This window comes from Notamacropus eugenii, chromosome 2, assembly GCF_028372415.1.
Source record: "Notamacropus eugenii isolate mMacEug1 chromosome 2, mMacEug1.pri_v2, whole genome shotgun sequence".
Taxonomy (NCBI): domain Eukaryota; kingdom Metazoa; phylum Chordata; class Mammalia; order Diprotodontia; family Macropodidae; genus Notamacropus; species Notamacropus eugenii.
In genome coordinates, this window is record NC_092873.1 from 527,849,023 (window position 1) to 527,873,935 (window position 24,913).

General features: G+C 43.3%; 1 protein-coding gene across 2 annotated transcripts in view; it reads left to right on the forward strand.

The window, feature by feature from the left end:
• The first annotated feature begins 358 nt into the window (after window positions 1–358).
• The window catches only part of IL12RB2 (interleukin 12 receptor subunit beta 2), a 75,697-nt gene continuing 51,142 nt past the window's right edge, over window positions 359–24,913 (forward strand). For both annotated transcript variants that reach the window (XM_072649771.1, XM_072649772.1), the window contains exons 1-3: window positions 359–725; window positions 14,253–14,364; window positions 20,184–20,471. In XM_072649771.1, the coding sequence (XP_072505872.1) occupies window positions 14,289–14,364; window positions 20,184–20,471 (364 nt within the window). In that variant the 5' untranslated portion in view covers window positions 359–725; window positions 14,253–14,288. The remainder of the gene's footprint in view (window positions 726–14,252; window positions 14,365–20,183; window positions 20,472–24,913) is intronic.

The following is a 24,913-nucleotide window of genomic DNA, read 5'->3' on the forward strand; positions in this document are numbered from 1 at the left end:
CCAGCACCTGAAAAATCCACGATGATTCAGTGATTCGTTTGAGGTTCAAATGAGATAATGGGCATATGACTGTAGATTTTATTTAACCTGAGAGGAGACAGAGAGGAACCGACTAGGATACACTCGGACTTTGGATGGAGGGGGAGGGACCGAGGGCTCAGGGGCCTGGAAAGGCTGATGGAAGTAGGGATTGTCGGAGGGAGGCAGAATTGAGGAGGGAGGGCATTCCAGTCTGCTCCATGTGGCCTTCGAAGCTCCCTAGACCATCAGCTTCTTGAGGGCAGGGCCTGAATGCCGCTCCGACGCCAGTGCCCCACGCAGGTGCTCAGAAGGTCTTGGTAACGGGGCTGGGAGTCGTAGATCGAGTCACCGAGCTGGGAGGGAAGCTCATACAGGAGCCCGGCGGCCCCTCCCGCTCTCTCTTTACTCATTCCTAGGTCACATTCACACCCCCACCCACCGGGTCCCGGCTTGTTACCGCAGGCAGCCGCCGGCAGCCCCAAGCGCTCACCCCAGCCAGGCTTCAGGGGAACTCCGACTGAGCGGGACTCGGAGCGGGGACGGCCGGGGTCTGGGGAGCGGGGCTGCCCCAGCACTAGCGGCTTCCCCTCCAAAACGTCTGCGCCTTCCACTCCTGGGCTGATGCAGCGGAGGCCGGGTCCGAGGGGAGCTAGGGAGCCGCGGGGATCTCAGAGGAGCGGTGACTCGGGCGCCGACGTCCCGGGGTAAGTGCCTGCCGGCGGGCGGCCTTTCCGAAAAAGGGGGTGGGAGGGACCCCGATCCCTGCGGGGCTGGGGGGCGGGCAAGTCCGGGAGGCCGCGGCTCAGGCTCGCTTGTCCATCCGAGCGCTCAGCTGTTTGGAGATGAGCTTCTTTCCCTCTGCTCCGAGCTGATGATTTGGGGGAGTTTGAAGGATAGGAGTTCACGGATGAAGAAAGGAAGGAGGGGTTGCCTTTTAAAAATACAGTAACTATTAGGAGTTGGAGAAAAAGGAAGAGAGCTGCGCAGAATACGGGGTTGTTAACTTTGTTCTAATAGACGTCCTTTTCGCTGTTGTGGCGGTGGCTCGGTGGAGAAATGGGTTTTACTTTTTTCTAGTAGCTTTCCATCCCTTACTCCAGGTGTTGCTAGGATTCTTTGGGGTTGGGTGAGGGGCGAGTTTGGTCAGAAGACTAGAGTACAGACTGGAATCGCCCCCGTCACTAAAAAGCCTGGAATTGGGGGAGGGGGGTTAAGGGAGGGAGGGAGGAAGGAAGGAGGCAGGCGTGTGTTATAGAGGGGGAGTTAGGTGTGGAGTGGCCACCCCACTACAGGCCTGTTTCCCACGAGCTTGGACTCGCTTTTGGAACTTTAAAAACGTTTTTTTGGCAACATAAGAAGTGGGAAGTTTAATTTTTTTGGATGCTTAGACCCCTTTGGCAATCTGAAACCTATGCACTGGCTCCTTCTCTGAATGTTTTTAAATTATGAAGACATAAAGAATTACAAAAGGAAGCCAATTGTTTTGGAAGAGACATCAAAAAATTTTAAAGTTCAGAGACCCGGATCTGTCTGTCAGCAAGCCTTAAAAGCCAGACCATGTGCTGTGAGTGCTGGTTAACCCCAGATTAAGTAACCCCTGATTTAAAGGAACTTTATTAGAGCAAATCCCACCAAAAGAGTTTCCTCCAATATGACTAGATAATGGAAGTAAATCAGCTGTTTATTTCACTTTGGACCGTCTTCACAATTGCTTAGCTACAGGAATGGATTTGTGGGACCCAACCTTACTTAGTGTGTCTTATATACAGAACAAGATATAACATTGGTTTGGTTACAGAGGAAAGGACAGTGGATTTGCAGTTAGAGACCTTGGACCCAACCCCAACTTTGTCACTTACTAATTCTTCGACCTTGGGCAAGTTTGACCTCTCTTATCTTCTTTCCTCATCTGTAAATTAAGGGCTATAGACTTCATGGCCTGTAAGGGCCCTTCCCCTTCTGCTCTTGCCTATAAGAGGCAAACTTATCTGATTCTTATTTTTCCAGTGTAGAGGAAACCATGCTTTTCACCAGCCATTTTTGTCAGAAGGCACCTGAAAAGTCAATAAAATCTAAGATCTTTAAGGATCTCTCCTCCTTTCATCCCCAACTTCATTTAAACTCATGGAAAATTATCACACGATTACCCTGCAGGCAAAAGAAAGAGACATTGTCTTTTCTAACACTTTCTTTTAAAAGACTGAATGGGATGTTTATACTTTTATAGTCATGTTACTTTTATATGGTACTTTGAAGGGACTTCAAATGCTCCCATGGAACTTTGGTCTCTGACAAATTATTTATTTCTTAAGATCAGAAAATTGGCCATCTAGAATTGGAGGGGATCTTGAAGGCCAGCCAGTCCAATCTCTTCATTTTGTAGATAAGTAAACTCAAGCACAGAAAAGGGGAAATGATTTGCTCAAAGTTGCGCCAATAATAATAGCTTGCCTTTATCTAGAGCATTAAAGTTAGCAAACTACTTTGCAAATATTATTTCATTCGATTCTCCAAACAACCCTGGGAGGTAGGTACTGTTATTATCTCTGTTTTTACAAATAAGGGAACTGAGACAGGTTAAATGACTTGCCCAGGGTCACATAGCTAGTATCTAAGGCCAGATTTGAACTCAGGTCTTTCTGACATTCAACATTCTATCCACAGTGCTACCTAGCTGCCTTTGCATGAATATTAAGTGGCAGAAATGGGATTTGAACCCAGGTCCTGGGACTCCAAGTCTAGTGCTGCTTCTACTACACCTCAATAAGGGTTTTACTCTCCATAAACTTAGCAGCAGTTGATCAGACTGCTTATAAATCCTCCACATAAATCCTGTTAGCTGCCTAAGACCATGCTTAGATCCAAAATATATCATGAAGCCCTCACAGAATCAGAATTTCTTAGATAGATAGGACCTCAGCATCCATCTCATCCAAGCTGTACCCCAAAGAACCCCCACTGGAGTTCACTGCTCTAGACTGGTTATCTAACCTCCAATGAAGGGCCACCTAGCACCACTCTGGGCAGTCCATTCCACTGATGGGCACCTAAGTGCCAAGAAGATTCCCCCCTGATGCCAAGCTTCAGTTTGTTTCTTTTCAAACTGCCACCCCTTGTTGATTCTTCCAACTGGGGCCAAAGTGAATAACTGATCAGTCTTCCATGTGACAGCCCCTTTAATACTTGAAGACATACCCTACCTAAATCTTCCTTCCTCCAGGGGAACTTCTCCAGTTCCTTCAGCTACATCATGTGGCAAGGACTCCTTTCAGCCAGTCCTTTTTCCCTTTGGGGTCTTGGGTGTACAATTAATTAAATTTCTGATCCCTCTACTTATCTATATGACAGATCCTGGGCTAAGAGGCAGATGCCTAGTGCACATCACACCTTGGGGTTCAACAAGGGATGAATGTTAATATGAATTTTATACATATATATTTTAAAGCCAGGAAATGTCCTGCTTTGACCATCATTGGTGTTTTTGTCATGCCAAGTGACATCCTGTGGGCAGTAACCCATGAATGTTTGCCCTTGGTACGAGAATTATTTTGATGCAAGTTCAAGTAGATTCACTGAGCACCTACAAGGAGAAGAATGTGTGCTAGGAACTATGGGGCTTTAGATTAAGTTAAGCTACCTGCCCTCAGGGAGTTTACAGACTAGCTAGGGGTAGAATGAGAGGGGAGGCAAATACCTGCAGAATTAAGTCTATACAAATGAGCAACAGTGTATGCTATAGACAGAAGATTGGCCTAGGAAATCTTACAATTTGAGCAAGACCCTCTACTCCTCTGGAGCACAGCCTTCTCATAAGTGGAAGGAATTTCATCGGATAATTTCTGGTTTCCTGTTCAGCTGTGTGTGATTCAGGAAATGGGCAACTAGGTAGCATGATGCATAGCATGTTAACTTGGAATCCAGAGGACCTGTGTTCAAATCCTACATCAAGTGCTAGCTAGTTGTGCGACCTCGGTCAAGTCCCTTAACCTCTCAGCCTCAGTTTCCCCCCTCCTCATCTATTCATTCCCACTTCACAGAATTATTGCCAGGATCAAATGAGATAATGGGTAAAGTGCTTCGGAAACGTTAAGCTGTTGTTACCCACTCACTTGCTATTATTAAACACAGGGTTGTAGGAGGTCAGAGTTGAAAGATAGCTGTATCCTGGAATGGTTAGGAAGCATGAGCTGGGCCTGGAGAGATGGGGTAGGATTTTGGTTGGGCAGAGAAGATGGAACACACTCTAAGGAAGTGGGCAGATCATATTAGTTCCAAGTGATAGGAAGTGAATGGGGGAAGGAGGGTTGTGGGGAGAGTCGAGGTATGCTTTGGGAGCCCACCATTCAACTTTCAGTATAAACATTTATACTTCAGAAATCAGCAAACCCTACAAATCTGGGCTTGGTCGATTGTTTTGTTGTCTAGACTTAAGAAAATGATGGTGAAAATGTGAAAAAATGTGAATTAAACTTAAAAGTATCCCCTTCCCCCACCATAGCTGATTGTACCCGTACACCAACTCATGAACAAAGCTCATTCCAAGTCACAGATATTTACCAGCACACCTACTGTGTGGAAATATTGTATGTCTGACTAGAGCTAAAGATACCTGGCAAAGAGTCAGATTAGATAAGGTTGAGAACTCCAGAGGAGTGAGGTGATCAAAGGATTTCATTTTTTAAAAATAAGATTTAGTCGTGCCTTTTCTTGGGAGATAAGTCATTTCTGAAAGTGCCTCCCTTCCCGTCCCCTCATTACCCATCAGCATTGAACCTTCTTTCAACAAAGAAAAACCAGTTAAACCCAAAGAGCCCATACAGTGACACACGTGATGGGGGAAATTGAATTCAAAATCAGTGAATTACAGAATTTTCAAGCTGGAAGGACTCCATGGCTCTAGCCATCCCCCATGCTTAGCTTCTACTAGCTCTTTAACTTTGCCTCAGAGTCCTTCTCTTCTTTGAAGATTCAGCTTAGGCACCATCTTCAACAGGAAGCTTTTGCTGATCCCCTCCCCCATCTATGAAGCTCCTTTAGATTTATTCACTCTGTGTGTTTATGTAAATATGTATCTGGATACACATATGTACACCTGGTATTTATGTTATCCAAGCACAAATACAACGATTGATGTCTTCCCCATTAGAATGTAAGCCCCTTTCAGGTAGGGATTATTTCATTATATCTGTATGCCTGGAACATAGTAGGCACTTAGTAAATATCTGTTGGTTGATTGATTAATCTAGTTCTAGTCCTCCCAAAAAGGAATGCCCAGTAGAATCTATCCTAAGCAGTCTTCCAGCCTTGGCTCAAAAGTCTCTCCTGAGGGAAGCCAAACACTTCCCATGAGAAGCAAGAGCATTGGCTGAGCTTGTGGATGAAGAAAGACAATTCACTCAGAGTGAGCGAGAGAGTGTCCAGTCAACAGACCAAATTTTAGAGAAAGCTAACCTCTCAGGAGAGAAAAGGTAGTCGTATCTCAGTGGGCTGAGACACACTGAAGCTTCATTCAGAATCATAGAACTAGAACTGAAAAGGACCTTAGCAGCAGTGGTGTGCTCTTAAATGTTTAAGAGTAAACTCTCCAAAGAAGCCTGCTGCAGCACATCCTGATTGGCCCCATTTTACTGATCAGGAAACAGGCCCAGGGAGAGGTGAAGTGACTTACCCAAGGTAACACAGAAAAGGTTTTTTTCTGCCATTCCATATGCTGCCTCTCGTGGTCCCGCTCCTCTTCAGTCTAATTTTGGGCTGCCCCTGACTTTCTCTAACATTTTGGTCAAGTTAAAGACTCCACCCTCTCCATCTCTCCTACTCCCCTTCTGTAGTTTGGAGATAATCAATACTTACTTTACAGAGTTAAGATCAAATTTAATAATTAAAGCATATACTGTACAACTTAGTGATGTACAGAATAAATGCCAGTTAAATATAATTAAGATAAGCATCTTAATTTTAAGCATATTGAGGATGAAATGAACCACTGAAAAGTGGTAGAAGCCCTCAGTAGTGGGGGTTTGTGGGTGAGACAAAAACTGAACTTGGTGATCTCAGTGAAAACACCTTGAGAAAGAGCAGCCATGATTAGAGCCTTGGTCTCACAATCCCTAGGGGATGTTTTGCAATTATCTGGAGAGTTATTGTGAATCCTCACAAAAGTCTCTAAACAAAACTCATTTTAATTAGTGGTTTTTTCTAAGGATACTTTACTGTGCTGAAGGATGGGGCTCAAGTTGGTATTGTAGCTGCTTTAAGATGGAACCCATAAAGAACTCCCATCAGTCTGTCATGACAGGCACTGTGCACTCCTGGCGGGGGAGACGGCCTGTGTAAAGACTTGGAGGTGGGAGATAAAGTGATATGTGTAAGGAATGATAAGACCAGTTTGGCTGGACTAGAGTCATAAAGGGAAGTCGTGTGTAATAATTTGGAGCCAGATTGTGAGAGGCTTTAAATAGTTTACTGACTCAAAAAAGAAAGCTAGGAAAAGAAGACCAAAAACCAAACCCACGATGCCTTTCCCAGAACAATCCACAATGTCTCTAGCTTCAGAATATCATCATGTTAAAAAACCTGGGAAAAGGCTTCCAGCACATTGGGTGGATCATCTCTGGAGGACTGATGAGAATCCAGGGATCAGGGTTCAAACATAACCTCTACCACTTACTATGTGTGGAACCTTGGGCAAGTTCGCTAATCTCCCTGAGCCTCAGTCTCCTCATTTGTACATGAGGGTTTTTCTCAGGTCTCTTCCAGCCCTCTGACCCTATGAACCTCTGTTTCCTCTTCCAAAAAATGAAGGTTGGACTCAATGACCTCTAAGATCCCATATAGCTCCCCGCCTCTGAAGGATGAGAATACTGTATGTGGTTGGGTCAAGATACCATTCCTCTACCAGTGTGGGTGCATGACTGTAAGACATGGAGCATCACTATCTTGCAAGAATTAAAGTAGAGGATTGGGAAGGCACATGACTGGTGGGTATCATCAGGCTATAGCATCTGGCAAGCCAGGAACCAGAATCATTGAGGGGATACCAAGCTCAGTTCAAGGAGAGGGAAGGAGCTCAAAAGGAAAAGATTTAAAAATGAAATCTAATTGGTTGTCTATGCAGCGAGTATTCCACAAAACAAACGGGAAAAGGTGGGTAGCTTTAGAAAGGGAGGTTGGGAAGGATTCATTTGAAGGCAAGGGGAATAAGGGATCATCAATGGGGGGGTTTAAACAATGACATCCAGGAACTGAGAATCACTGGGTGAGAGGAATTAAAGGGATGGGAATTTGTTAATCATTGAGAAATGAGTTCAAGTAGATGATTATTGTCTATTATAGAAATTCAGCCTGTGAGTAGAATTGTTTCAGGGCATCAGTTAGCAGTGGGGTAGAGGGAGATGAGGCAACTTCTATGCAGTTGTAGTGGTGGCCTGAAGGAGAGTTTGGCACTGCATCTAATTAGTGGGAAAGAAAAAGGAAGACTGAGCAGAAAGGGGGTGGAGGAGCTGAGAAAGGCAGAGAAGGAGAGAGAGGAAAGGGTGGTGAGTAGGGGAGAACAATGTGAAGAAAGAAGAGATGAGAGAGAGGAGAGAAGGCGAAATGAGAGAAACCCAGAAAATAGGAGGAGGAGGAAGGGAAATGAGGGAGAGAGGAAATATGGAAAGGCATGAGAAGTGAAGTGAGAGGGACAGAAAAGCCAAAGGGGTAATGGGATAGCAGCAGTTCATAATAGAAATGAAACCCCTTTACATAGTCATGAGAGCAAAAATGAAGCTGGGGTGGAGAGTCAGATGCTCTAGACAGCCATGAAAAAAGTTAATGTCTCTTTAAGGTAGAAGAAAATGGAAAACAAGAAAAAGTGGGGGTGGGGGAAGACAGTGGAGATCAAAAAAGACAAGACCAGGTGCTTTTTCAGTTGCTTATTTGAGTTTTGCTTAGAACATTTTGTCTGATCCCCTTCCCCCACCCTTCCTGGGGTTAAGAAAGTTAGGAAGAGAAATAGGTTTTGGAAGGAAGAAAATGAGTTCTCATTTGGATACAAAGAAAGGCAGAAATAATGATAACTGAATCCTTTGGAACTGCTGAGATTGCTGAAGGTTTGGAGAGAGAAGAGTACCAGGGACAGAGCCCTGGTGTACCCCCACACAGAGAGGAGGTCATTGATGATGATGAGGATGAGGATGAGGATGAGGATGAGGATGAGGATGATGCAGCAGCAAATGAGACAGGAGTGGTCAGGCCAGTAGGACAGCCAGGGGAGAGCAGTGTCATAAAAATCTAGGGAAGAGAGAATGTGCTGGAGAAGAGGGTGGTCCAAGGTGTCCGGTCCTGCAGAAAGGTCAAGAAGGATAAAACTGAGAAAGGACAATTATATTGGGCAGTTTGGTCATTACCTTTTCAGTTGGCTTTTTGAATCAGAAGATTTTGGCTGGATGAGAAGTGAATGATGGGTCATGAGGAGAGTTCTGGGATCCAGGGTTAAGGGAGTGGATGGGAAGGTCCATATCACAACCCTCAATATACGTCTTGTCTGTCACCCCACAGACCCCCTACGGAGAATCCACTGGGGTGCTGAGGGTTACCCCAGGTCTCTTGACATTTTGTGGTTACTACTGTACCCTCAACTCATGAAACCACAGCTGCAGTCAATGTAAATGATGAGCTTAGAGAAGGACGAGTGCCATACTCTTAGAGTGAAAGAACACAGGATGCAGTGTTTTTGCGAGCCTTAAAGTGCTGTGTAAATGCTAGCAATTGTGATCTTGTCTAAAAATTGAAATCGAGCTCCCTGGTCTACAGCTTGTAGATTCTGTGCGTTTCTTTCTTTCTTTCTTTCTTTCTTTCTTTCTTTCTTTCTTTCTTTCTTTCTTCTTCCTTCCTTCCTTCCTTCCTTCCTTCCTTCCTTCCTTCCTTCCTTCCTTTCTTTCTTCCTTCCTTCCTTCCTTCCTTCCTTCCTTCCTTCCTTCTTTCCTTCCTTCCTTCCTTCCTTCCTTCCTTCCTTCCTTCCTTCCTTCCTTCCTTCCTTCCTTCCTTCTTTCCTTCTTTCCTTCTTTCCTTCTTTCTTTCCTTCTTTCTTTCTTTTTTTATGGAAATAAGGATTCATGTTCTCCAATCTGTGGTCACCCTCCTGCTTTCCATGAGCTTTCAAATATAGGTGACTGTGGATCAGCATTGGCTGTGCTGGGTGTCTTCCCTTCATCAAAGGCAGTGAAGACCTTCCCAACCTACAGTATCACCTCCATTCTGTCATTCTCCTTGGAGAGAACAAAGCAAAGTTAGAACTGAGCAGCTCCCGCCTCTTTCTGTGGTCTGTCTGGGGTTCTTCCAGATCTGGACCCAGAGAGCAGGATCTGGACCCAGCAGAAGGAATGTTTAGTGTTGGAAGGAATGGATTTACATGATTCCATCCACGCCTGAAGGCATGTGTTTTCAAGGAAGCAGGCCAGGATTCTGAGCACAGCTTGTGGGAATGTGGCTTGATTTGCACTGGTTTCTCAGCAGCACAGTTAATCACAGTCCTGGGGTACAGAAATAGAAAAGTGAGAGCTAGGACCTAGGAATATGTGGAAAACTATTGAAAAGGCATGTGGCATAACATGTATATAAACATACATATCCATATGTCTTTAAGGTATCCAAATGGTCTTATATGCTGGGAGGGGTAGGTGCTATTACTGTCACCATTTTACTACTGAGGAAACTGATGCTGAGAGACTCTCATTGTCACATAGACACTAAATATCTAAGGCCAGGTTTGAACCCATGTCTCCTGATTCCAAGTCCAGTATGTCAGCACCAGCATAATGTCTAGAGTTCTAGACTTGGAGTCAGGAAGACCTGGTTTGAATTTTGGTCTCAGACCTTTCTCTGGATTGGTCACTTGAGCTCTTTGGACGTCACTCTCTTGTCTGAGACATGGGGTAATAATCCTGCAACATTTCTTTGCGGGGTGATTTTGAGGAAAGCACCTGGAAAATCTTGAGTTGCTACTACATAGCACCATGGGCTTGTAGGTGAATAATCTGCAATGAGAGTCAATCAGCAAACGTTAACTAAGGGACTGTGTAATTATTTACGTAAAGTCTTTCTTTTGTAGGTGATTATGTACATGTTGTCCCTGAGAGAATGTAAGTTGCTTCATGTCGTCTGTATCATCAATGCCTAGTTTATAGTAAGACCTAAAATCAAATGTTTGATCAAGTGTCATATAGTAGTTTTGAAAGCCCTTTCCTTGATACCACCCAGGGAGGTAAGGGATCAATACATGTGACATTGTCCCTATTTTATAAATGAACAAAATGAGGCCCACAAAGTTCATAGGAGCAAAAGTCACATCAGAGTAGAGAACAACGTGAATCTATTAAGAACCAGAAGATCCTGGGATAAGCAGTGTTTCACATGCTTCCAGCTGCACAAGAGAGGGACTTTTCAGGAAGGCCCCTCGAACCTGCTTCAGAGATTCAGAAGGCAGAGGTGCCTTCTTAGCAGAGCCAGGAAGCCCCAGCCTGGAAAGTGTCTGAGTTGGAGCAATGAGTCACAGTTCTGCCTTCCCTTTGAACCTCGGACCCAGCTCTACAGTTACCGTACAGTTTTGGTGTTGTCTCTTTAAGGCCAGTTGCATGAAGGATGTTTTCAGCTCTTGGGAAGTTTCACTTTATTGGAAAATGCCCCATTTACTCGAAGTCCTAAAGTGCTCTGAACGTCTTAGGAGGAAGCTGTAAGTTGGTAATGGCACAAGACGGTGTTAAGAGACAAGTAAAGTGAAACCTCATTTCTCTGCTAACCCTTTCTTCATTTTCTGCTGAGGCCAGAATCTTTGGGAAGTGGATTTTAAAGTTGGCCTAGGAGGAGGGTAGAGGGCAAAATTCAGGCCTGGGAGAGGAGAGCTCATTTGTATCAACACTAGTGACATCGGCGATCCCATTGGGTAGATGGCTTGGGGTTGGTGACCCCATCTGTAAAATGGGGGCATGGATCTGTGCCCTACCTACCTCACAGGCTGTGGGGAGGAAACTGTTTCATAAATTATTTACTACAGGTAGGATCTCAGGCAACCAGGGACAAGTGGCAGCTTCCTAGTACCTAGTTTCTTTGTCATAAAAGGAGCGGGTTGGATTTACATGACCTCTGGGGGTCCTTTCTACTTTAAATTTAAGGTCTATTACCCTGAACCATAAAGCACTATAAAATGTGAGTTATTTATACTGCACGCTTTGTAGACCAAATGTGTTAACACATGTAAAGCAATTTGCAAACTTTAAAACCCTCTATAAATGTAATTGCTGTATCAGTCTTTCCACCTCTATGGTGACATTAAAGCTTCATTATTTGAAATTTAATATCTCCCAAGTCAGAAATATAAATAAAACTGAAACCCAATCATATTTATATAAATTACGTTCAATTTATGAATATGTTGATAGAGATAAAACATATGGTTATATAACGTATGTGTATGTATATGCATGTGTTTGTACAGAATATGACATACTTATAAATGTATTGATAAACATATGAAATATATAAATGTATTTGTTCGTATAGATATGTTTGTGTATATGTACATTTATCTATACATATACATGCACACATGCATAGATACACACACACTACACACATCTTTCGATAGAACATAGCATCAGCAAGGCCATGGCTTCCCTTAATCTTGGCCAAAAAGCTTAGAAGTAAAACGTTACCTAATCATAACTGAAATTTATTTAATGCCTTAAAGCATTTTTCATTCATTCAAGTCTTGTCTTTTTGCATTAGAGACATTAGGAAAGGGCATGGCCCGATGGGTAGAAGGTTCATCATACAGTTGAAAAGACCTGGGTTTCAGTCTTGCCTGTAACATATACAGGCTGTTTGACCTTGGACAGGTCACTCAACTCCTTCAAGTGAGAAATAGAAACTATAGTAACAACTTGAAAAAGTTTCTCATTTGTTAATAATCCAAAATAGAACTCAAAACAACTGTGAGGTGTGCCTTGGTCTGGTCAAACCAGGACAAATCAACATTGTCCAGCACGTACCACTGGTTATGTCATTCCCTATTGCTTTCCAAAGGGGTTGAGCCTAGCAGTGCATGACGAGCACATCTGCTTTCCCTTCTCCTTGTCAATATGCATTTTTCTGTCTTGGCCAATTTGACCAGACAAAAGTGTCTCTCAGACTTGTTTTGATTTGCATTTCTTTATTATTAATGATTAGGAAATCTTTTTCAAGATGTCAGTTGATAGTTTGAGAGCAGCCCGGTATCTCTCCTGTCCTGATCAGATTTTACTATTTCTACTTCTAATCTAAAATAATTAAATTAGAAACCATAATTTTTTTTTAAATTCTGCATAAGGTAGAAAATATACATGTTTCTTAACTTTTTTCGAGAGGAGGATTTGGGGAGCGCCTGGAGATAATTGGCAACTTTAAAATTGCATTTAAGATCACTTTCTAGAGTGAAATGATTCTATTTTATGGCCCGTGAGGGTGAACCTATCTGCAAATGGGCTAGTGGTCCAGGCCAGTACTGGGGGGAACCCTCAAGACCGCTCAGAACCAGTGATGATTAGGCCACTTTTTTTTTCCGGCGATTCCTTTTTCATCCATGAAGTGAGGGGACTTATCTCCTAGGTGCCATGCAGCTTGAACTTCTGTGATCCTGGAATTCTGTTGCTAGCTCTGACCTCAGAATGCTGTCCATAGGAGAATTATCCTGTTTTCTTTTTCTGCCCATTAGATTTGGAGTCAAAGGAACTAGGTTGGAATTCCATCTCTGCTGCTGCTTCTTGATCTCTTTGAATGTGAGCAAGTGAACTCACTTTTCTTGGCATAGGACAGTGGGACATGGTCTAAACTTGAAGTCAGAGACCTGGGGTTCAAATCCTAGCATTAATGATTACTCTTCACTTCCTATCTCTGAGTCTTGGTTTCCAATAAAGTGAAGATTGGATAGCCTCCCAGGTCCCTTCCAGCTGCAACTCTATGACACGTCACTTGACCTCTCTGGTCCTCAGTTTCCCTACCTGTAAGATCTTCGGGAGTTGGACTTGATTGCCAAGGTCCCTTCCAACTTTAAATCTGTAGACCTAGGAATGTTCTTCCTAAAAGCTTTCATGGTTTTGTTTCCTGTAGTTGTCCCTTCCTTGGATTTTCCAAAGGGATTGCCATTTCTATGAGTTTTGACGTGTCCTGAATGTTTTGTTGTTGTAATCTTCCATTTAGACTGCATTTTACCAATAAATGAGTCAGTCTCTACCTATGGAATTGTAAACCTGCTGGTGACTGGAACTTTGCTGCCCTCAGTCAAGGGAGGGTGATGGGAGGTGGTAGGATAATGAACAAGATAGTCTCTCTGCTTCGCAGGAGAGATGATAAGTGCACACAGATAACTGGGGACTAGAGAGCCATTGTTGTGCCAAGTGTTTGGGAGAATGGAAGAACCCATCAGAGCCAGTCACCTGCCTTTGTTCTCATGTCCTATGTTCTAACTTCCCTGCCAGTTTTTCATTCTGATTTCTAAAGGCATTTACCTGCTATTACAGTCCACGTTCCAACATCCTCTCTGTTGCTCAGATGGCATTTTAAGGCCTTTTCCAACTCTAGTGTTCTGCGTTCTAAGGCTTCTTCTGGAGCAAACATTCTATGTTGTACTTCTGGTATTCTAGAGTCCTATCTAGCTCCCCCAGTTTATGTTTTTGGGTCTTTTAATCTGTTCTAACATGCTGCCTTCAGAAGTCCCTTATACAACAGTCTATGTTCTAGGACATCTTCTTGATCTGATAATATATATTTAAAGGTTGGAGCATCCTGTGCTCTCTGAGGTTCTAAGGTCTTTTCTAGGTCTCACATTCTGTATTCTCTAAATTCGGAAATCTTTCGTCACTTTTTCTCTGAGCTCCATCTCAGGAGGGATGAGTTCCCTGCCCTTGGAAGTCTTCAAGCAAAGGCTGGATGACCCCTCCTCTTGTATGCTATGGAGGGAGCCCTTTTACAAATTTGAGATTGGGTTCCATAGTCACTGAAGTGTCTCAGATTTTACAATTCTCTCTTCTAAGGCACAATCTAGTTTTTTAAAAATATCCAACAATTTGGTGAGTGAAAAAATGGCTTTTTAACTGTTGGAAATTATCTTAAGTTGCTGGATTTAGGTGATCTGCCTAAAATGCAGCTATTTATCTTTTAAAAATTATATACAGATGTTTATTTATCTAAAGACCTAAATGTAGTTTGTTGATTTTTAGAACCCGGGATCACCTTCAGAGAACAGTGTACCTTTCATGGCATATGCAGCTGGAGTTTACTCAGTGACCCTCATTTTATTCATCACATGGCTGTTAATGAAAGCAGAAATAGGTAAGGATATTATGTAAAAATAAACAGAGACCTTTTGCTCTGTTATGATTTACCGATTAAATGTTTCTTAGGAGTGTTCATTTTTCTTGCTCCTTTGCATTCAATCTCTCTCTAGTCATCTAAATGGATTCATTTTATTATATCTCTGTCTGTGGTTGTGTATGACAAGTGCCTTATTAATTCTGTTGTGCTACAGTCCTACTTTTTACTAAAGTGATAAAGTGCCCAACAAGAGGGACACCACTCAAGATGAGGAATTCTTAAGGGCTGCATTTTGTAATAACTGAGTCACAGAAGCTGAGTTGTTGGAAGGAACCACAAGGTCCATCCTATACCTGACTGAGAGCCCCTTTCTATACCATACCTCACACCTTCCCAGGCAGTCCTTTCCCTCAGTTTCATTCTGATCTCACCTCCCATCCTCTGCTTTTAGTTGGTCTTCTAGGGTCGAGCACAATAAGGTTAATTACTCTTTCATGTTATAAGCCTTCAAATACTTGTCCATCGTTAACAGGAGCATAAGTTCTGAACTTGAGGTCAAATTCAAATCAGCTTCAGACACTTATGAGCTACATAACCCTGAGCCAATCACTTCACCCTTTCAGCCCCAATGGTCATATCTGTGAAATGGGGATAACAGCCCCTTCCTCACAGGGTTGTTCTGAGGATCCAGGGAGATGTGTGTTATATTTTGTTATGTCTATCATCTATTACATGTGTAGTATAACATAATATATGTATAATATGTATTTATATATACACATGTATATGTGTGTGTATATACATATATATATGTATGTATTTTGCAAACCTTAAAGCCATATGTAATGTGATGATTCTGGGAGACATTGTTTCTGGGTCATTTAATCATTTTATTAATAAGGCTAGCACGTTTGTTAGTAAAAAGATGGTCATCTGGCAGTCTCTCTTAGACCAAAGACTTGTTATAGTGGTGAGCTCAAGTTTATAAGTCCGTGGAAGAGCAGAGTTCCTGAAGGGTGGAGATCAACTCTGGCTAACAATTAATGAATATTCCAGTGAGAGACTAGGCTATATGACAGTGAGGTCTTGGGGTTACATGAATTGGATTACCCAAATCTTGGTCAAAGAGACATCAATTTCCCTATCATCCATATGACAAAAGTGAGAATCCACACTTGCCAGACAGGTCTAAGCAAACACAATGAGGGGAAATACACCCATTAACCCAAAGTCAGAATTTCTTTTACCATCTGATTAGATCTTGGCCTGGGTAAATCTTTGAGATTTCCCATTCTGGTGGACTTCTGGATGAGGAAGTAGAAAAAGGGGGAAATCTTGGTCCTAATATAATTAGTTATTAAATAAAAGGGAAATATTCATTTCTCACAGTAATTTCGAGTTAGTAATAAATACTTGCTATGTGCCAGGGATACAAAGAAAGGCAAACAATCCTGCCCTCAAGAATCTTACATCCTAAGCTAAGGAGAGACAATATGCAAATAAATGCATATATCTTATCTATGAATGGAAGGTAGTCTCTTGGGGAGGAGTGGGAATGGAGCTGGATCTTGAAGGAATCCAGAGAAGTTGGACTAGCTAGTCCTTCCCAGGAAGGTGTGATCCTGCATTGATGCTTCTCCATCTCTGTATGAACGAAACCCCAATTCTTGAAGGCTCTGACCTATCTTCCCAAGCTGGAAAACCTGGGTCCAAAGACAGACTGTACCTGTTGTCAGACGACCTGACTTTGGGGTCTGGAGTTTGGGGAGAAGTTACTGATCTCTAGAGAGTTGGCCATCTGGGGATAATAATATTTTGGCCAGAACACCTCCTGAGGAATGGCTACCAAAGTGCGGGGGCGGGGGGGAGGGCGAAGAGGGGGAAAAGTATTCTTACCAATAAAATCATGTTCTTACTATGAATGAGGATAACTGATGGTTTGTCATTGAATGCATTCAGCTATGCTGAGGAAATAATGCCGGGTGCTTTGCTTATCATGAGGGATCTCCTTGGTTCTGAGCAAGCTGGTAGGCTCTCTAACCCATTAGGACAGGCAGTATAATGGTTTAATAATATAAAAATGAGAAATACTTTGTTTTACCCATCAGGACAGGCAGTGTAATGGTTTAATAAATGTAGAAATAAGAAATACTTTTTTTCCATTGCCCTCTTTTTCCCCCACCCCATATCCAATTTGTTGACCTGGCCCATTGATTTTATTGTGAGGTCTCTTGCATTTGCCCCCTTCTTTCCTCTGACTTTGCCACCCTCCCATGCAGACCCTTCAGCTCAACCTTGACTAAGCAAGGGCTGTTAATGGGTCTGCTGCCCTAAGTCTCCCTGTACACCCCCCCCTCCCCCCATTCCATCCTCCATTCAACCACCAAAGTACTTTTCCTAGAACAGAAAGAAGTCAGATGATGTCACCCTCTACTCAATAAACTCCAGTGACTCCCTATGGCCTCCAGGATCCAGTACAGAATGCTCAGGCTTTTAAAGCCCTTTCCAGACTCTTAATTCTTATTCCTGCCTGTCCCCCCCCTCCCGACCCCCCCCCCCACACACACACACATTCTCAGCAATCCAGGGACATCAGCCCTGGCTGCTCCTCAAACAAGATGTTCCACTTCCCAATTCTCTGTTTTCAGAGATTGTCCCCCATACCTGGAATTCCTTCCTCGTGACCATCTGCTGCCTTCCTTCTGGCTAAAATCCCACCTATTAGAAGATGCCCTCTCCAAGACGCCTTAATGATAGTGCCTTCCCTCCATCGATGATCTCCAGTTTACCTGTGTGCATATGGGCTGTCCCAAAAGTCTTAGTGCCATTTTAGGCCAATAAGACTAACTTACCCTACTGGAACAGGCTGCATCTAGTTTGTACCCAGCTGTATGCATGTTGTGTATCATAGCAGACTGTGGGCTCCTTGAGACCAGGCACTGTCTGTTGCCTTTCTTTGTATCCCCAGCACTAAGCATGGTGCCTGGCCCATAGTAGGTGCTTAAATATGGGTTGACTTGTCCCCTCAATTATTTTTTGTTTATGAGAAATAGACTGTGTATTTGATAAAGAGAGCTGGGCTCAGAACCTCACAGACTTGTATTCTAGCCCAACCTCTGACCCATATTGGTGGTGTGACCCTGGGCAAGTCATTTCACTGTTGATATTCTAGATGACTTTCTAAGAATAGAAGAGGTGCCTCCCTGCTTTGGAAGAGGAAGTTTCCTTACCTGAGATGACCATTTGCCAGTGAAATCCTAGGTCCTCATTCTTTGCACAGAGTTTGTATTCGTTTACATATTGGTCCCCATGGAATCGAAGCTCTTTGAGGGCAGAGACAGTTCATTTTGTCCATTGATTGGCATTACCAAGAACAACCCTTATTAGTAGAAGGCAGATGATACCAGCTTATTGACTGATAATCAAATTGAAGAAAATGATAACCTCTAGTCTTCACTTAATTCTCTTCCTTGAACACAGAGAAGATTCCTACAGATAATGGATTTTCAATACTCACTTATTGATTAACTTTTATATTTCTTCCTGTTTATGTAGTCTGAAATCACTGGCATAGATCAAAGAAACCTTATAAAACTTAAACAATAAATCTCTCCAGTGGAAGCTTTACACAGAATCTCAAAATGTGGAATCTGAAATTATGATTATAAATATAAATTTATAATCCTCTCTTTTCAACCATTTGGCAAACAACACCAAGAGAATGCCATGAATAATAGTTTCCCTAGATTGTAGCAAAGTGTTTGACAAAGCGTCATCTTGTGAGTAAGATGGAAAATGGGGTTAGACCATAGCAGAGTTAGGTGGATTTGAAAATGTGTGAGTGCCCGGGTCAAAGAGTGGTCATGAATGTTCCATGTCATCTTGAATAGGAGTCTCCAGTAGAGTGCCTCAGAGGATCTGTCTTTAGTTCAGTACTGTTTAACATTGTTTGTTAATGTCTTAGGGGCAGCTAGGTGGCACAGTGGATAGAGGACCGGTTCTGGAGCCAGAAGGCTTTGAGTTCAAATCCAGCTTCAGACCACACCATTTATGTGACCTGAGCAAGTCATTTAACCCTGTTTGCCTCAGTTTTTTCACCTGTAAAATGAGCTGGAGAGTGTCTTTGTCAAGAAAACCCCAAATGGGATCACAGAGTTGGGCACAACTGAACTTGACATCAATGTCTTAAATAAAAGGTTTGATGACATTTGCTGATGACACAAAACTGGAAAGAATCTCTAAGATGTTGGATGGCAGGCTACAAAGGTGTTGACAGGTTAGGGTAGTGGGCACCTTACTTTTTTTGATCACATACCCCTATCAGCAATTTTTTTCTGTTGGTATGCTGGGGAGATTGGAGGATTTGCTGCTTCTGTGAGCGTCCAGATCAGGGTTAGGTTATAACTGCCCCTGGGGACTGATGAAAAGGAGGAAGGTTGGGAGCTTTTGCCGCAGTCAGGATAAGGTGGAGTAGAAGGATGGTGGGTTATAATGAATGAAGTGCAAGCATGATTGTATTGAAAATGAGCCTCAGGATTGACTATCCTTGGGAACAGTGGGAGAAGACCCATCTCCTGCCCTCTGGTTGATCAGGTAACCCTCAACAGCAAGCCATGTTTCCCTTGAGGTTATGCCAGGGCCCTCCCAGGGTACCTGCTACCCTCCTCTCCACACTTTGGAGACCACCAGGATAGAACATTGATTCAGAGCTAAAGAAATGAAACATGAGAGATTAATATAGTCTTATAGTTGGATTTAAAAGCAGTGCAAGAGAGTAGTATGGTTATTCATCAGTTTGTCTGGAAAAAAAAATTTTGGGGCTTTCAAGGAGACTATAAGTTCTTTATGAGTCAGCAATAGGGGTATGGAAGCCAAAAAAAAAAAAAAGGTGATACAATATGAAACTGCACAAAGAGAGGCATCTCTCCTCCCTAGGACCATGGACGTGAGAGTCCCATGTCCTGCCCTGGTCAGAGCATATCTGGAAAGGCATATTCAGTTCTAGCCACCATGTTGTGCAATGGACATTGATCAGCTTGAGAGTGAGGGTGACCAAGACTGTGAAGAGGCTTGAGAGTCAGATCAGCTGAAGGATCAGGGCTGCTTATTCTAGAGAATCGAGTGTGGGGAACATGAGAGTTATGTTCAAGTAGAGTGCTAGCCTTGGTGTCAAGAAGATCTGGGCTTAAATCCTGCCTGCTTCTTACACTACAAGGATATCCCTAGGCAAGTTGTGGGATTATAGCTTTTGAGCTGGAAGAGTCCTGGAGTGGTCTCTACTCTAATTTCCTTTTACAGATGAAGAAATTTAGTCTTACAAAAATTAAATGACTTTCCTAAAGCTGCACAGTACTAAGAGACAGAAGCAGGTTTAGAACCCAGGTCTTCTGACTCTTTGGAACCAGTTTTTTTTACCACTAAGCGCTGCTGCTTCTTTCTCTTGATCTGCTTTCTTGCCTGGAAACTGGGGATGATGATGTCTGTAGTTCTAGATGGGCAGAGTAGTTAGGAAATATTGCAAAAAATAAATCACCTATTGTGGTAGATTAAAAGGGCTATAAAATGGAATTGTTACCATGTTTTTCTGTTGAAGTCACTGTTTATTGGGGTCAGTGTTTTCAAGGGCTCTATTAATTTAACCTGATTCCCGTTGCTTGTACATATCTTCATTGTGTCTCATTGAGAAACCAGCATAAACTGGGAGTGACACCTCAAGGTGCTTCTAGGATTTTGCTAGAATGATGTCACCAGGCTTGGTAAATGACCACATCTACCATTTTCCAAAAAGCCAGCCCCTGAAAGCTTCCTTGAGCATCACCATGTGCTTTTCATTGCAGAAGTTTGCAAGAAGGGAGTCGTAACTGTGAGTCCCGCTCGGACGATTTTGTTTGGATCCACGGTCAATGTTTCATGCTCTTTGAAGCCGAAAGAAGGCTGTTCACGCACTTCTGATTTCCAAAAGTTAACCTTCTACCAAAATCGCATTCGGGTTAGCTCCCTGAAGAGCCACTCGCTCAGCATTCAAGTCTCCAATCTCCACCTCGGAACAACTGTGTTTGTGTGCAAGGTCTCGTGTGGCGGCCTCACGGAGAGTCAAGTGTGTGGGGCTGATGTCTCTGTTGGCGGTAGGCAGACTTTTTGCATCCTAATGCTTTCACAGGCTTTTGGCGTAAAATTGAAATAGTAGATAACTGCATTTTTCATGTATCCCAGTACTGGGAAAGCTAGAATCACAAACCTGTCACATATGATCATAGATATAGAAATATAAACAGATATAGATAATAAAGATTGAAATAGCCAAACAACTGTTTTCTGTGCATCCCAACATTGGGAATGCTAGAATGTCAAGTCTGGCATATGTACATAGATATATGCACATGGGAAAACATTCTTAGAGCCCAGGTTAAGAATCCCCTTCAAAGAGAAAGCCAATACATACAGGGAAACGTGACTAGGGAAAGGGGGTGTCTTGATCTGGGAAGTCTTGGGGATGTGAGGGTAGCCAGGACAATTGACCTCTGGTCCTGCAGCCTTAGAGGTCTGATTGGTACATGTAGAGGCTTCATGTCCCTAGCACCTAGCACATCAAGCCCTTTGTAGATGCTCATTGACAGGCTGGGTCAAGTTGTCACTGTAAAATTAGGAATGGTACAATGTAACCGCTCTGGTCTCTTCCACCTCTAAATCTGAGATCAGATGAGCCTCTTTGGTCTGCCATGATGACCATTATATGTCTTTGCTGTCAGGTCTTCTGCTGCTTTGGAGGCAGGACAGGAGGTATAGAACCCAATTTTATTGGAGTCAGGAACTCTTAGGGAGGAAATTCCATTGATGGTGCAAATCGTTAGCTCCATTGCAACTTCTGAGAGTCATTGGGGTGAACTGAGACCCTTCTCAGGGTTCGGTGGCCAGTAGTGTTGAAGGCAGCGCCTTGGCCCAGTTTGCCTGACTCCGAGGCCATTTACCCACCTATGAAGCCACATTGCCCCTCCCCTCCCTAGAATCCCAGTCTTCTTCCTGGTCCCTACTCTGCCCCCCAAGCAGTCATTGAAGCATTCCCAGATAATTGAGGTTGGCTGCCAGTGGAAAATTGATCACAAGCATTTATTAAGCACTTATCATTTTCCAGAAACTGTGCTAAGAGCTGAGGATACACAAATAAATAAAATAAAAGGGCAAAAACCATCCCTGCCCCCAGAGCTTCAGTTCTAATGGAGAAGAGAAGATGTACAGAAATAGGGACAAAAGAGAGAACAGATGGAAAGGATGGTGGCAGTCACTGAGGGGGCTGGAAAAGGCCATCTTCCGAAAAAGAAACTGGAGCTTTCTCTTCCTCTTCTCTCTCCCTTGCTCTTAATTTTTTTTCTTTTTCTTTTTTTTTTTTTTTTGTTCTCCCAGAGTCACATAGCTACTAAGTGTCTGAGGTTTGATTTGAACTTGACTCCTTCTGCATCCAGGGCAGACATTCTATCTACTGCAGGACCTAACTGACCCTTTTCCTTTCTTCTTCTTCTCCTTTTTTTTTTTTTTTTTAAGATTCTTTCCCTAACAACAAGCATTTATTTTTTCTTCCTCTTGAGAAAGGAAAAAAAGGAGACCAAACCTTTATAATAATTTTACATAGCCAGCCAAAACACATTCCATGTTGCCTGTGTCCAGATACATATGGCTTATTCATCATATTCTACCTCTCCATCAGGAATCATGCTTCATCACCAGAACTCTGATGTTACTGGTCATTGCCTGATCAGAGTTATTAAGTCTTTCAAAAAGTTACTCAGCTTTTCCAAGCTGCTATTGTTTTAATAAAAGGTTCTCCTGGTTCTGCTCCCTTCCCTCTGCATCAGTTCATCCAAGTCTTCCCGGGTTCCTCCGAACCATGCCCTTCATCATTTATGGTACAATGTTTATATACCATAATGTGTCCAGGCATTCCCTTTTTGATAGGCACTTCCTTAACTTCAATTCTTTGCCACCACAAAAAAGCTATTTTTTATCTGTCTTAAAGGAAGGCAGGGGTTCTTACCTACATACTTGTCTGTATCCATGCAATCATCTCCTATACTCCGTTAGTGTTTACCATGATGGACCTCATGTGGGCTGGCTCACTGGGGCAAGTCATGGGTTCCTGTTGGGAGAGGTAACTGTAGAGACAAATGACTTAGGTGTGTTTGTGTGTATGTCTATCTGTCTGTCTATCTATCTCAAACACCCAAGTAATAGGCTATTACTCTGAACCAGGACAGCTGTTTCAGGAAAAGTCACAGTAACAGATACCTGTTGAGAACTCCTGCCTCAATCTCTCCCCACTTCAATCCATCTTCCATTCAACCACCACAGGGATTTTCCTAAAGCACAGTTCTGATCATGTCCCTCTCTTATTCAATAAATTCCAGTGACTTCCTATCACCTCCAGGATCAAATACAAACTCCTGTTGGGCATTCAAAGTCTTCCATAATCTAATCCCTCCTCCCTTTCCCATCTTCTTACACTCTACTCCCCACCACATAGTCTTTGATCCAGTGACCCCGACCTTCTGGCTGTTTCAGTAACGAGACCCTCCATCTCTCAGCTCTGGGCATTCTTTCTGTCTGCCCCTCAGACCTGGAACACCCTCCCTTCTCAATTCTAACTCTTGGCATCCTTTAAGTCTCAAATCCCATCTCCTACAGGAAGCCTTTTCCAATCCCTCTTCATTCCAGTGTTTTTCCTCTTTTATTTTTATGTGTATTTATTTCCAAATCAGTCTGTCTGTAGCTTGCTGGTATATATTTGTTTACATGTTGTTTCCCGTTAGACCATGAGCTCCTTGAGGGTAGACTATTTTTTTTGTGTGTGCCTATATTAGTATCCCCAGCACTTAGCACAGTTCCTGCCTAGTAGGAGCACTTAATAAAGGTTTGACTGACAAGGGAGCTTAACTCCACTGACGCCCTCCCTTGGTGGGGGAGCATGTAAGCTCTTCTTTCTGAATGACTCCTGGCCGTGACATCATCAGTAAAATGGAGTGTTCCGTGGGTGTTTGAAGCCCAGGTAGGGTTCTGAGTGTTCTCACCACAAGTCTGAGTAACCCTGACACCAGGCAGAGCTCTCAGGTTCAGTCGTCTGCAAGTCACTTCTCCCCTCCTTCCTGTGACTGTTCAAACTGTAATAACCAAGGGACCCTTGCTCATTCTGGGTTCCATGGAGGATCATTGGCCCAAAGACCATTAGGACATTAAGTAACCATAGAAGAGGTCTTAGACCTTAGAGCTTTTCAGGATAATTTTGTACCTGGTGCCTCATTTACTCAAACTGCTCTCTCCTTTTGGAATAAGGATCTTCCTACTCAGATGGACTGCCCTACACATGGGTTCTATTTCTGCCCACTGAACTAAGGATTCTTTGCTTTCTTTCAAGCCTCAGACCCCTCTGGCTGTCTGGTGGAAGCCTGTGGTTCCTTTCTCAGAAAATTCTTTCTCAATATGCACGAGACAAAATACAGAGGATTACAAAGGTCACCCATTATACTGAAAGACATAAAAAAAAATTCTCAGACCCAAAGCTAAGAAAGTATAGAGTAATGAGGCTATCCATGAGATGACTTAGTCCTCGAGACAGAGAATGGAGAAAGAATACTGTGTCTGTGACAGGAGACCCCTGAGTCGTGACTGTGAAACTTTAGGCAAGTTATTTCACTTTCTCAGACCTTAGTGCCTTCATCTTTACAAGGGGAGTGGGGGAGGTGGTTGTCATAATAGATGACTCCAAAAGTCCTTTCCAGGCCTAAGTTTACACTCCTATAAATCTCCTGTGGGCTGGCGGTCACTACTGTGCCCTGCTAGAGAGGGGAAAGGCATTCACAGCTTGTATCCCATAGCTTAGGGTTTTGAAGAGCATATTTGTTGCAGGTTGTGACTTCGTGCCCATCAAACCTGTCCTTGCCATGAGGAAGGAAGCACCTGCAGAGGGTTAGCAAGCACCTGGCTGCTTTCCCTGTTTTCTTAGCGTCAGGATAGGAACTAAGTAACAATAATTCACACGCATGTTTATGCCCCCAGAGTGAGAGTGGGCACGAGGGGCACTCGGCCATCCAGGGAGATAACAGATAGGTGTGGGTTTCTCTTTCATCTCACCATCTTCGCAGCAAATAGTCTACTTTCCACGTTTGCCCAGGCTGTGCTGGAGCCTGGGACGCTCCCCCTCATAGCTGCCTTTTCTGGGAATTTTTACCTCCAATTAAGTTCAGCTCAAGGCGTTTCCCATCTGTAAAATGAGCACATTGGACTCAATGACACCTGAGGCCTTTCCATCGAGATTCAGGCTCCTCTGACCACAGGTCACAGAGTAGATGCTGGCCTTCATTGGCCTAGAGACAGCTCCCTCACTAAATATCAAGGATGCCGTGTGTCTGGCCTCTAAGCTCCCAATAATTGCACATGATTGAATATTAACTGGATAATGTCGAGGAGGGATTTGAAAGGGTGAGATGAGATAGTGATTGGAAAGTTCTTAGCCCCATACCTGGCACCGTACGGTAAGCGCTATACAAATGTTGGTTATTAATTTTTGTGTTATCATGGT